General features: G+C 41.3%; 1 protein-coding gene across 3 annotated transcripts in view; it reads right to left on the bottom strand.

Moving 5' to 3' along the window:
- Positions 1-5,423: 5,423 nt before the first annotated feature.
- LOC122557372 (cytokine receptor common subunit gamma-like) overlaps positions 5,424-13,980 on the bottom strand; it is a 96,200-nt gene continuing 87,643 nt past the window's right edge. The window contains exons 7-9 of one of the 3 annotated variants that reach the window (XM_043705016.1): positions 8,968-9,052; positions 6,851-7,101; positions 5,424-5,760 (exon numbers count right to left, since the gene is read on the bottom strand). In XM_043705016.1, coding sequence (XP_043560951.1) covers positions 5,742-5,760; positions 6,851-7,101; positions 8,968-9,052 — 355 coding nt within the window. In that variant the 3' untranslated portion in view covers positions 5,424-5,741. Of the gene's footprint in view, positions 7,102-8,967; positions 9,053-13,980 lie in introns of all 3 variants that reach the window. The other 2 variants (XM_043705015.1, XM_043705014.1) reach the window with 2 other exon arrangements.

The raw sequence follows: 13,980 nt of genomic DNA, 5'->3' as shown, positions 1-13,980 counted from the left end.
AAAACTCACTCCGAATAAAATGTTTATTAAAAAGCTCACAATCAGCTAAGATACTGTTGCACCTTGCACATTTATTCTACATAAATTGAAGACTTACAAAAACAAAAGTTACTTAAAGTAAATGAATGACTTCAAAAACTGATATACCATGAGGGAGGCATGGCAGAATTCAAAGGATGAATAAATTCTGGTTGTAGCTCTCAGCTGCAATTCTAAGAGCCGCAATATATGTCTTACCCAGTATTCCAGTGAGATCTGGTTGCCACTCATTTATTTTCAGAGAGAGGCAACAAATATTCTTATTCCTAATCATCAGGAATTTTGATGAAGGGTCTATGCCTAAAACATCGATTCTCCTGTTTCTCGCATGCTGCCTGACCTGCTGTGCTTTTCCAGCACCACACTCTCGACCCTGGTCTCCAGCATCTGCAGTCCTCACTTTCTACTGGAAGGTAAAGAGAATGTGGCTGGCTGTCATGCAATTGCTATTAGATTAACATTATTGTTGAAGAGGCTATAGAATGCTTTGTGACTTCTGAGATAACGAAAGTGGACTGCATTATTTCATGTCTTTATTTTCTTTATGACAATTGCTGTTGTCAGGCAGCCATCTTGATCTAGGAAAGTGGGTAACCTAGGAAGACTCATAGCAGAGGTAACTAAATACCTAATCATTAATAATCACCAAGGGAAAATGTCTTTCCATTTTATGGCAACAAATCCTATAGTCCCTCTGACATTTGAAAATGCTTATGGCCATTGGCAAAACTCAGTGCGCAGTGATGGATAGGACACGGTAGTAGATTCACAATGCTCTTTTTTTCCATGTCACAGTGAGATAGACCCTGATCTCATAAATGATTAGAAACAATTGAAAAGTCCGTTAGTTCAGAATTGTCACCTATTCCATTATCTTTCCAATTTAGGCACATCAGCACATTTTGTCAACAGTACACCTGATTTTTATCAAATTTTGCTACCTGAACAGCTGGGGCATGAGGTCTAAGATAATGGAGGGTGAATAATGATACTTAAAGGGATACTTCACATGTTTCAACTTGGCTGCCAGGTTAATGTGTGCTACCTGCTCAAATACCACCCTCTACTGCTGTATGGGATGTGGGTAGTGCCTGTATTTGTTGCCCATCCCTAATTGCCCTTGAACTAATTGGTTGCCGAGAGGGCCGTTAACAGTCAATCATATTTCTAGATTAGATTAGATGAGATTAGATTACTTACAGTGTGGAAACAGGCCCTTCGGCCCAACAAGTCCACACCGCCCCGCCGAAGCGCAACACACCCATACCCCAACATGGGCCCCTTACCTAACACACCCCTTACCTAATTTAGCATGGCCAATTCACCTGACCTGCACATCTTTGGACTGTGGGAGGAAACCGGAGCACCCGGAGGAAACCCATGCAGACACGGGGAGAACGTGCAAACTCCACACAGTCAGTCACCTGAGGCGGGAATTGAACCCGGGTCTCTGGTGCTGTGAGGCAGCAGTGCTAACCACTGTGCCACCGTGCCACCCTGTAGTCTGTAGTCTTGTGTAGGCCAGATATCTTTTCATAACTGGCTTTAGTGAGACAAATAAGTTTTTTATGATGATGGTTGTATGGGTAACATTCAGCTAGCTTTTTTATTTAATTCAAATTTTACCATCTGCCATGGTGGGCTCCAAACTGTGTTCCCCAGAACATCAGCCTGGGGTTCTGGATAAGGATGACAGATATTACCACTACACCATTGCTTTCCCTCTTACTTGCACTGTCCCTGGATATATTAAACAGTTGGCAAAATCAACTGGAGCAACGTCTTTTCACATTTACTTAACATTTTTTAACAATAGTGTGTTTGTGTACGTGTGAATACGTGTGATGAGAAAATATACAATTTGGAAATTGCCAACATATTTACTAGGGTTGTACTCAGTCCTCTGTGACTTGTTAATGTATTCTGTTGGAAAATCTGCTAAAAATAAATTATTTTACAATAGTTGCTTTCACAGAAATTGCTATTTATTTGTCTGTCATTTTTGATTTGATTTGATTTATTATCAATATGCACCTAGACATAGTGAAAAGTATTATATTGTGTGCTAACCAGGCAAATCATACCTTGTATAAGTACATCAGGGGAAGAGAACAGAATGCAAAATATAGTGTTATAGCTATGGAGAAGATGCCCTGAAAGATCAACTCTAATATATGAGCGATCCAGTTCATATGTCTGATAAAAGCAGGATGAAGCTGTTATTACATCTGTTGGTGTGTGTTTTCAAACTTTTATACCTTCTGCCTGACGGAAGAGGGTGGAAGAGATTATAACGGAGATGGGATGGGTCTTTGATTGTGTTGGCTGCTTTCCTGATGCAGTAGGAAGTATAGACAGACTCAATGAAAGGAAGACTGGTTTTCATGCTGGACTGGGCTCTCATGATAGTCAACTCTCCACAATTTCCTGCAGTCTTGGGCAGAACAGTTTCCATGCCAAGCTGTGATGCATCCAGATAGCTTATATGTTACCTCTATAAAAGTTGGCAAGAATCACTGTGGACCTGCTGAATTTCCTTAGCTTTATCAGGAAGTAGAGACGTTGGTGTGCTTTCTTGACTGTAGCATCAACATAGATGGACCAGGACAGATCACTGGTGATATTTACTCCTAGGAACTTGAAGTTCTCAAATGCCTCATCAGCACCATTGATGCAGACAGGGGCATGCCCTCCACTCTGCTTCCTGAAGTCGATAACCAGCTCCTTCATTTTTGCTGACATTGAGGGAGAGATTATTGTCCTTACACCATGCCACTAAGCTCTGTGTCACCTTCCTATACTCTATCTCATTGTTGTTTGAGATCTGACCCACTCTGGTGGTGTCATTAGCAAACTTGTAAATGGAGTTGTGGCAGAATTTGGTCACACAGTCTTGCGTGTTTAAGGAGTATAGTAAGGGGTTGAGTACTCAGTCTTGCATGGCACCTGAATTGAGGATTATTATGGAGGAGGTGTTGCTGCCTGTTCTTACTGATTACTGATTGCTGTCTGTGGGTCAGGAATTTGAGGATCCAGTTGCATATGGGGGAGCAGAGTCCGTGTTCTTGCTGGAATTATGGCGCTGAAGGGAGAGTTAAAGTTAATAAATAAGAGTTTGTTGTCGGTGTCCTTGTTAGCCAGATGTTCCAGGGATGAGTGCAGGACCAGGGAGGTGGTATCTGCTGTGGACCTATTGTGAGAGTAGGCGAATTGCAGTGGATCAAGGCAATCTGGGTGGCTCAAGTTGATGTGTACCATTACTAACCTCTCAAAAAATTTCATTGTGATAGATGTCAGAGTCTCTGTGTTGGAGAAATTGAGCCCAATGGATCAGAGACCACAAATGAGGATTGTGGTGAAATTGACAAGCAGTTTACTTAAACAAAGCACTATCATGGAAGAGAAATTGATCAGGCTGACACAGAATTGATTCTCTGGACGGATGACCAGAATGCTGTTCCCAGAACAGAAGGTGCAGGCATGCTTTACAGGGGTACAACACAAAAGTGATAATTGTAAAGCAGTTACAGTACAATGGTGAAAATTGTAAAGAGATTAAAACAAGAATAAACTGAATGAAAGTTAATTAAACGTCTGGCAGTAGCAATTCATTTGTAATTGGCACAGGAGATTCCAGCCATCTCTGTGAGTGGGTGAAAATGTTTTCTGGAGGATTCTGCATTGTATTTCCCATTCGTGCGAATATGTGTAAATGTCCCTTCACCTGGCATTCAGGTGTGTCCATTGTGTTCCTCCTGCGAGTGAAATCTTCCAGGGTCTCTTAGTCTGCCTCTGTTTATGCGTATTGGTTTCAATGGGAAATGAGCCTGCCCTTAGGGTGTTGGGATTGCAGTATTAATCTGGACTGGGAGCTGATTGTGAAAACTGTTTTAGCAAGTGTATTCTCTGGTCTGGGAATAGCTTGGCCATGTTTGGTTTCTATGTGAGCCTGTTTGGCCAAGACTGGGCACTCTGGGTAGTTTCTGTATGTGTTGGCAGGCTTGATTTCTGTGTTTTGCAGGCCACCTTCTAGGTTTTTTTTAATGTGGCCATGTTGTGGGTGAGCAGAGTGGCAGACCTTTTTCCCACACTCTGGGACCCGTCATTAAGACATGATATCTGACCTTTCTTTGGCATTGGGATGATAGTGATCTTTTTGAACCGGATGTGAACCTCACATCAAGTAAGGAGAGGTTAAAGATGTCTGCAGATATTCCTGCTGATCCACACAGGATCTGCGTGCACGTTCAGGAACTCCAGCCTGGCCAATCATTTTCCATGGGTTCACTATCAAGAAGGCCGCTCTGATGTCTGTGCTGACAACCATGGGTACAGGTGCACCCATGGCTGTCTGGGCAGGTGACAATGCTTCACTAACCTTCTGTTCAAAACAAGAAATAAATGCAATGAGCTCACTGGGGAGGGATGCATTGTTGTCAGTAATTCTACTCAACTTCGCTCTGTAGCCTGATACGTCATGTAAACCTTGCCACAGTCAACATGTATTTGTGTGGTTAGTCTGGGACTCTAGTCTGATATTGTCTCTTGGGGTCCTTGATGGATTTGTGAAGGTCAAACCTAGATTTGCTCTACAGGTCAGTGTCATCCGACCTGAACGCCTCAGAGCTAGACTTCAGTAGGAAGTGAATCTTCCAGTTCATCAAAGGTTTCTGTTTGGGGAACACTTGTTTTAATGTTTTTGGCATGTAGTCCTCTACACACTTGCTGATGAAGTCTGTGTTGGTAATGGCATACTCATTTAGGCTGACCACTGAGTTCTTGAATATGGACCAGTCCACTGACTCCAAGCAGTCACATAGGAGCCCATTGTCCATTACCTCAGATCAGCAATGTACAACTTTCTATATCAGATCCTCATGCTTCAGTTTCTGCTTCTAAGCTGGGAGAAGGAACGCAGACATTTGGTCTGATTTACCAAAATAAGGGTCAGGAATGGAGCGGTAAGGGTCTTTGATGATTGTATAGCAATAGTCCTGGGTGTTTGGGCCTCTAGTGAGACATTCTTGAGGTTGGCTTGGTTGAAGTCACCAACTATGATGAACAAAGCCTTGGGATATTCGGTCTCAAGGCTATTTGTAGCTGTGTATATTTCACTTCCACATTGAGTGAGATGTAAACTGCTGTCAGGAGATCAGAAGTAAACTCCCATGGCAGGTAGTAGGGACCTAATACCAGAACTCATCAGAGTTCTGGGCATCAGAACTCATGGTTACAAAGCTATTCTCGAAATCAATGAAAATAAAAGCAAGGAGAGATGTAAAATGGGCTGCTGATTTGTTTTGTCCTATTTGGCACAATTCCACAAAAAAGCTACAGCATTGCATTTGAAATTTGGACATTGAGAAAGTGAAACACACATTTTGTTGAGTTTAAGTAATGGTTTATCCATTTAAAACATTTCTGAAACATTTCATAATTCTAGTCCATATCCAAATTAAGTTACTTCAAAAGCATGCACATGGTTTTAAAGGTAAGCTGATGACAGAATAATAATATACGTAAAGCATTTGCTAATTAATCATCAAACTGCGTGTTAAAAATGTGCAACAGCCTGGTACAAGTCACTTTTGGCATCACTAAACAATAACAATCAAATGCTCCCGTGTTACAATGTTCAGGCTGCTGCCGGCTCTCTCTCTCTTTCTCTGCCTCTGGATATTTCTTGCTCACTGCTATGCTCCTCAGCCAGACTTGGTGATGCTATAGCTTCAACATAATATGGAACAAAGAAGGCAAAAACAAAAACAGAAACACCTTCAGATCAGTCTCATATGTGTATTACACAAGAATAGCAAAAATATACATAAGTTGTATTAAGATCATCACACACCCATAGATCATACAAAATGATTGTACTTAGTTCTTTTATATTTTCTCACAGCTGAAGACATCACAACTTATGGGACATGATGCATCATTGAAGAACTCTTATTATTTGCTATTTTGCAGTAATCCATCACAGTCTTGATTTCAGTATTATTATACCAGGAAAGGTCAAATGCAGTTTTGAAAAGTCCACTTCTACATTCTTATTAAATATTTTGTCTAATCTATAGTTACACAAAATAGCAGTGTTTTGAAGCCAAATGTATAAATGTCCAAAAGGAAGATCTCAGCAAGTAATGGGAGTGACAGTTAACATTGCACTAAGCAGTTGACTCTCAGTCCCTAATCAATCATTAAATTAACTGGATGGGGAATGAGGAGCAGCTTCAATTTCCAACTATTACACCCTAAGACAACTACTCCTCTCCAGCCACATCTCACTGAGAAATCAAACTTGAAATAAGGATTTATATGTAAGGCAAAAGTAAAGCAGAATATTATGGAGTCTGGAAGTCTGAAATAAATACTGAAAGTGATGCAGACATTCAATAGGTCAGACAGCAGCTGTGGAGAGTCAAATAAAGCTAAAAGATATCAAATTGAAATGTTAACTTTTTCTCTTGCCCGGTTTTCTACATATGCTTGAAAGACTTTAAAAAATACACAGTTTGCAATGAAACTGAAATATAAACAAAAATATCAGAAAAGCTCAAGAAGTGATTCACTTATGAAACAGAAAGGGGAGCGTTTCTAATTCATATCCTAACAGAGTAGTTGTATTTTCATTTTGGTTTCTCTGTGGAGATTGTTGTGAGGTGTAACATTTTGGGTATTTTATTCCTGAAAGACCTATGGAATAGTTCAGGATTATGTGCCACTATTATTGAATTTTCTTCAGTGTCATACAGGCTTGCAATATGGCAAATGTTAGACTCTGACATAGATGTTTTCATTAATGGCGTACCTACTGCTCTCTACAAAAACGGCAATATCAGAAAACAGCAGTGCAGGAGAGGTGCTTTTTGGTTGAATCTCTCCCTTCGTAGCAAGAATAGGAAGTTTTCCTGGGATCTGTGTCATTCCACTTTGCTCGTATGACCCTCCATGGACACCGGTCTGGGAAGGATTGACTGGTGACTCGGTCACAATACACACATTCTCATGGTAGGTTGATTTGAAACCTTCCAATGCATCCTTTGGGACACCAAGCCAGTCCTGTAAAAAATAAGACCATTAACCATTTGTCTACTTCCTATTGGTTTGCCATGCTAACTATACTAATAGGGCCATTGTAAAACACTTCTCACACTCACTCAGAATATTGAACATCCACCCGTTTTCATTATGGTGCTGCTATTGCTAATGCATTCCTGGCCTAATTGTTTAAGTAATCTTTTACCGTCAGGTTTAAATTCCTTCTCTTCCTAGGTCATGCATCTTAGAAGGCAGCCTTGCAAATCTAATAATTGTAATGAGGTCAGCCGGGTGCATCTTGGAATATGAGTTCCCTGATTGGGGCTGTTAATCTGCTTCAATCAGGGAACCCTGACTGACAGCTAAGAATAGGAGTGACAGACATCTTGTTCACTCTGAGAGCTGGCTCTGAGGGAGTTGGATCAGTGTCTCGTTCATTCTGAGAGCTGGCTCTGAGGGAGCTGGGTGAGTGTCTTGTTCACTCTGAGGGCTGTCTCTGAGGGAGCTGGGTGAGTGTCCTGTTCACTCTGAGGGCTGTCTCTGAGGGAGCTGGATCAGTGCCTTGTTCACACTGAGACCTAGGTCTGAGGTAGCTGGGTCAGTGTCAAGGACTTTTCGCGTGCAAATTAAAGGTGACTTGGTGATGGAATATCGGCTTCAGTGGAGGTATTTCAACAACCGTACGCTGAGGCTTCTGTTTCATTGTTCTCAAACAGCTGTTAGAATATATAGGAGAGGGATATCCTCTTTAAGTTTTTTTCCCATTAACGGAGAATTGCTTGCACTCACAACAAGGTAAGTGAGACCCTTGGTGTTGGGTAGGTATAGTACCTGCAGCAGGTACTGCCTACTTGGTGGTATGCTGAGCCACAAACTGCAGCTATCAGTGGACAAGATTTCCGCTTCTCCAGGTCCTTGATCCTGAGGAAGGGCCACCGCTGCCCAGCTCAGTGCTGGCATTTAACTCTCCCGTCTTCCTGAGAAAAATGCTTGTTTTCCAGCTGACAGGTGGCAACTCCACCACCTCCATCAAACACTGCCCCCTGTGCGTGAGCACAGGAGGCGAACTGCCTTCTTAAAACACTGCAGTCAACGTGCGGTAGGTTGACCCACACTGCCCTTAGTGGAGGAATCCTAAATGTTTGACCCAGCGACAGTGAAAGAATAGCGATATATTTCCAAGTCAGGATGGTGAATAGATTGCAGGGAAATTTGCAAGTGGTGGTCTTCCAATGTATTTGCTGCCCTTGTCTTTCGTGATGGAAGTGGTGTGTGTATTAATTTACAAAAGACAGTACTCTTGTTAAATACCGAAACCTGGGACATGCTTTCTGTTAATTGAGTCTAAGAAGGGTGGTGAATTGGAAAATTTTGTGAAATTTGATAAAATCTTTAACTTTTATGACAATTCTCGGATAGCAGGATTTATTTTTCAATGCACTATCCTAGCGAGTTGTGACATATTACAACAGTGATTATATTTGAAAAAAAAAATCATTTCATATAAAATCCTTAGTGGTGATCTGAGGTGATGGAAAATACTAAGCAAATTAAAGCTCTTTGTTTCTTTCTTTCAACATTCCCTCTCAACTTTAACCTGCTCCTGTAGCTTCCATCTGTTGACTACAAACACAGCAATCTCCCAGATCAGACATCCACAACTCATGCAATCCATTTACTGTAACCCCTTTGAAGTATTGAATGATCCTTCACCCCAGCTCTCTGTCAATGCCATTGTCTAGAAGGCTGTGTTTGAGGCTGAGATGGTTGTTCCCACTGATATTTCCTCCCTCCTGTCTTTGATAGCTACATCCCCAGAGATAATTGGAATGCAAGGAATTTGCTTCAAAAATGTCAGAAGTGTTTTTTTTCTTCCTTTTTCTTTACCTGAAAGTTGCCATTGTAATTGTTGAACAAAGGATCAAAACTTCTGCCTGGATTGGGTATTTTTGGGATGATTATCACCTTCAACCTGCAAAACAAAAGTCAAAGGGTTAGACCTTGATTTAAATAGAAAACTAAGTAAGATATGTGGGTGAATCTTGTGCCGATTTAAATCGTGATTTCTGGGAAATGTCCTTGCTTCATTGTGTCTTATCACTTTACATTCAATAGGCCAGTGATAACAATTGGGGATACTGATGAATTCTTCTACTTCTGCTTCAATGCGAATCTGAATTTTGGACTACTGTGTTCAATTCCGATCTCTCTGTTATAGGAAAAGTGTTATTAAACTTGGTACAGAAAAGATTTACGAGGACGTTGCCAGGCTGGAGATTGAGTTAAAGGGAGAGGCTGAAAAGGCTGGGGCTATTGTCCTTGGAACATCGGAGGCTGAGGGCTGACCTTATAAAAATTGATAAAATCATGACGGGCATGGATAAGGTGTATAGCCAAACTATTTTACCTAGGGTAGGGGAATCCTAAACTAGGGGCAGAGGTTTAAGGTGAGAGGGGCAAGATACAAAGGGACCTAAAGGGCAATTTTTTCATGCAGACGGTGGTATGGGTATGGAATAAGCTGCCAGAGGAAGTGGTAGAGGCTGGTATAAATACAACATTTACAAGACATCTGGATGGGTACGTGAATATGAAATGCTTAGAGTGATATAGGCCAAAAGCTGGCAAAATGAGCCTAGATTAATTTAGGATATCTGGTCAGCATGAATTGGACTGAAGGACCTGTTTCCATGTTATACAACTCTATGAATCTTCTAGATATCAACACAGATACAAAAGGTATTGTTGAACAACGATGAAGGAGTTATTGAGTTTAAAGGAGTGATAAAGATGTCCTTGAAAGCCAAAAGTAGTTCAGAAGAATCAAAAAGTGGTCCACAAGAAATTTCTATATTTGATATATATATATATATATATATATATATATAGAGAGAGAGAGAGAGAGCCCTGCCTCTGGTGTTTTTGAAGTCTGGACCATTGGACCAGTGGAAGAATGAAGTGAATATGTGAGGCTAGTTAATTATATAAACTTAAATAAGGTGTGGGTATTTATTATTTAAGCACATATAAAGGGAAATGTATGGACACTGGAATGGGGAGAAGGATTAGGAAATAATTATTTATAATTTTCACCTTCTGAATAAATCTAAATTGAGTAAAAATTGACTTCTGGTCTCTTCCTTCCTTACATGGTTGTTAGAGGTTCAATGGAGGTGAATGATGAACCAAAAGACCAATGGAAGCTTGAAGGGAGGGGGAGCAGGCACAAGGGACAATGTAACATCAAAGTGCCTGTCCTGATGTTTCTCTTGGATGTATTTTCCTTGATGCAGAGGAAGACGAGGAGGACCTCAAGATTGAGCTGTATAAAATTATAAGGGACACAGATAGCGTAGACAGGAAGGAACCTTTCCCCTTAATGGAGGGATCAATGACCAAGGGCATAGATTTAAGATAAGAGACACGGGGCTCAGAGAGTGTCAGAGAAAGTCATGTTTCACCTACAGAGTGGTGGCAATCTGGAACTTGCTGCTTGTAAGGAGAAACCCGCATAACAGGTAATAAGAGGTATTTACATATCCACTTGTGATGCCAAGGCATACAAGGATAAGTGCTGGAAAGTGGGATCAGAATAATTGGGTGCTTCATTTTGATTGCTGCAGACTCAATGGGCCAATGGACCATTTTATGTAGACCTCTATAACGGTGTGAGAGTAGCAAAGGATGATTGTCTAAGGATGATGTTTGGAAACATTGACCATTCACATGCTAAGAATATCGATGAAGTCAATCAATCTGAAGAATTATACCAGTCACAAGAAGCTTTAGTCACATGCCATATGTATTACTGATGGATTCATTTAACTTTGCAGTGTTATAGAATGATTGTACATCAACAGTGTGTAGAACAGATGAGCGAAAACAATATCCAGATTGACTCTATAAGATCATGGCTTATGTAAGTTCTACTTATTTTAAGGTCTGGGAACAATAACACAGTGTGGTCATTAAAAAGAGTAATGATTCCACACAAAGTAGCATAAGTAAGCCACTTTATTACTGCTGGCATTATCTCCATTTTAAAAAAAGCACCATGAAACTGGATATAGAATATTAAAAAAATGGTTTTGGAAGGTTGGTATATCTGTAATTTACCCAATCACGAAACTTCCACTTCCTCTTAACAAATCTAATGTTTCTAATTAGAAATTTGGAGAATATTAACAGCATCAGGTGATCAGGTGAGAATAAAAATCAAAGAGCCTTAAAGCTGCACAACTGCTGTCAAAGATTAAAGATTGCTAAAGGATTTATGGATAATGATAGCTGGCTCATTGTAAGGATGAGCGCAAAATGTGAAGTCTGTAAAAAGTAGCACAGTTGTATTGTAAGCTTTCCATTAGCATGTGATTAAGATGAGGTAGTTATCATTATGTATGTACTGTCCCTTCAAACGAGCATATCACCTCGAGGTACATATCCAGTTTCCTTTTCAAGTCTCAATTAATCCTCCACACCATACTCAGGCAGTGTATTCTAGATCGTAACCTACTTAGAAATGACTTTTCCTCACACAGTCACAGCTGAGGCTGTTCTAGCAGTTTTTGTAGTGCTGTCACAGCTAAAAATGGGAAATATTATCCTTCAGCTTAGGAAGCTAAGAGAATAAAAAGAGGTTATTGAAAATACTCTGGTGAAACACTGGCCGTTGTGGAGGCAGAGAATAAGGAATTCTAGTTGTCTAACATTTTCAGTGACTTCCTATATAAGGGTGTATAAAGACAATATTCCCACTGAATATTGTGTAGATGATTATTCCTAACGGGATAATGCACATACTGTAAAACCTGTGTGAGGAACGATTAGATATTGCCTTGCTGACTTTAAACAAACGGTGGAAAGAAAAGGTATCTCTAAAATTACATGGGACATTCATGTCATCAACTATTAAAGATCCTAGTAGACGGGACATCTCAAGATGTAATGTTTTGTATGGAATTTGGAGTTTTTGATTTGATTTGTTTTTGAAATTTTGGCTGTACATTTGAGCTCTAACTTTCATTTAATGATAAAAAAGGGAATCTGTTAATTGCACATTAGCTGCATACAGGTGAAGGCATGAATTGGGGATTCATTTATACCCCTGTTAAGAGGAATGAACTGAAATGGTGGTTATTGGGTGAGAAGGTACATGTTTGTTATCATAGAATCATAGAGTCATACACCACAAAGGATACGCTTTGGCCCATTGACCCATCTACACTACTACCACTTTCCAGTACTTGGCTCACAGCCTTGAATGTTATGAAATTTCAAGGGCTTATCCAAGTCCTTTTAAAAGTTGTGAGGTTTTCTGTCACTACCACCATCTGAGGCAATGCATTCTAGATCCCCAACAGCCTCTGAGTGAAAATTATTTCCTCAAATCCCTCTAAAACTCCTTAACATTATGCCTTGTGATTGATTCTTTGGCTAGGGAGACCAACTGCTCCTTATCCACCCTGACCACACCCCTCATTATCTTCTATCTAAACCTTCTCTGTTCAAAAGAAAACAATCTGAGTTTATTCATCCTCCTTTCATCGCTAAAATGCTCCCTCCCAAGCAGCAACTTGATGAATCTTCTCTGCACCACTATCCAATGCAATTACGTCCTTCCTGAAGTGAGGCGACATAAATGCACACAGTACACCAAATGTGGCCTAACCAAAGTTTTATACAACTCCAAAACTATCTCCCTGCTCCTATAATCCTGCCATGATGGATGAAGGTAAGCATCCTGTATGCCTTCTTAAACCCCTTATTAACCTGCTGTTACCTTCAGAGATCTGTGAAGAAGCACCCCAAGATTCCTCTTTTCTTCTGAGCTTCTTACTGTCTTGCCATTCATTGTGTAATCCCTTGTCTTCTTACTTCTTCTAACCTGTACGATCTCACACCGTGGGCGGCACGGTGGCACAGTGGTTAGCACTGCTGCCTCACAGCACCAGAGGCCCGGGCTCAATTCCTGCCTCAGGCGACTCTCTGTGTGGAGTTTGCACATTCTCCCCGTGTCTGCGTGGGTTTCCTCCGGGTGCTCCGGTTTCCTCCCACAATCCAAAAAATGTGCAGATTAGGTGAATTGGCCTTCTACCACCACCTCTGTCTCCTACTACGAAGCCAATTTTGGATCCAACTTGCCAGATTATCCTGGATCCCATGTGTTCTTACATTTTCTATCAGTCTTCCATGTTGGACCTTGCTAAAGGCTTTGCTGAAATCCATATAAACCTCATCACTACCTGCACAACCCTCATCAGCAGATCACCTCCTCAAAAATCTCTACCAAATTTGTCTGGCATGACTTGCTGCTGACAAAGCCATGCTGACTATTTCTGAGGGAAAAGAACTTAAAAATGTGTTGCTGGAAAAGCGCAGCAGTTCAGGCAGCATCCAAGGAGCAGGAGAATCGACGTTTCGGGCATAAGCCCTTCTTCAGGAATGAGGAGGGTGTGCCAAGCAGGCTAAGATAAAAGGTAGGGAGGAAGGACTTGGAGGATGGGCGTTGGGAATATGATAGGTGGAAGGAGGTTAAGGTGAGGGGTGGAGAGGTTGAGAAGAAGATTGCAGGTTAAGAAGGCAGTGCTGAGTCTGAGGGTTGGGACTGAGAAAAGGTGGGAGGAGGGGAAATGAGAAAGCTGGAGAAATCTGCATTCATCCCTTGTGATTGGAGGGTTCCTAGGCGGAAGATGAGGCGCTCTTCCTCCAGACGTCCTGTTGCTATGGTCTGGCGATGGAGGAGGCCAAGGACCTGCATGTCCTTGGTGGAGTGGGAGGGGGAGTTAAAGTGTTCAGCCACAGGGCGGTTGGGTTGGTTGGTGCGGATGTCCCAGAGGTGTTCTCTGAAACGTTCCGCAAGTAGGCGACCTGTCTCCCCAATGTATAGGAGGCCACATCGGG

The sequence above is a fragment of the Chiloscyllium plagiosum genome, chromosome 15 (assembly GCF_004010195.1).
Source record: "Chiloscyllium plagiosum isolate BGI_BamShark_2017 chromosome 15, ASM401019v2, whole genome shotgun sequence".
Lineage (NCBI taxonomy): Eukaryota > Metazoa > Chordata > Chondrichthyes > Orectolobiformes > Hemiscylliidae > Chiloscyllium > Chiloscyllium plagiosum.
The sequence above is the reverse complement of the archived record's forward strand: the minus strand, read 5'-3'. Positions and strand labels throughout refer to the sequence as shown.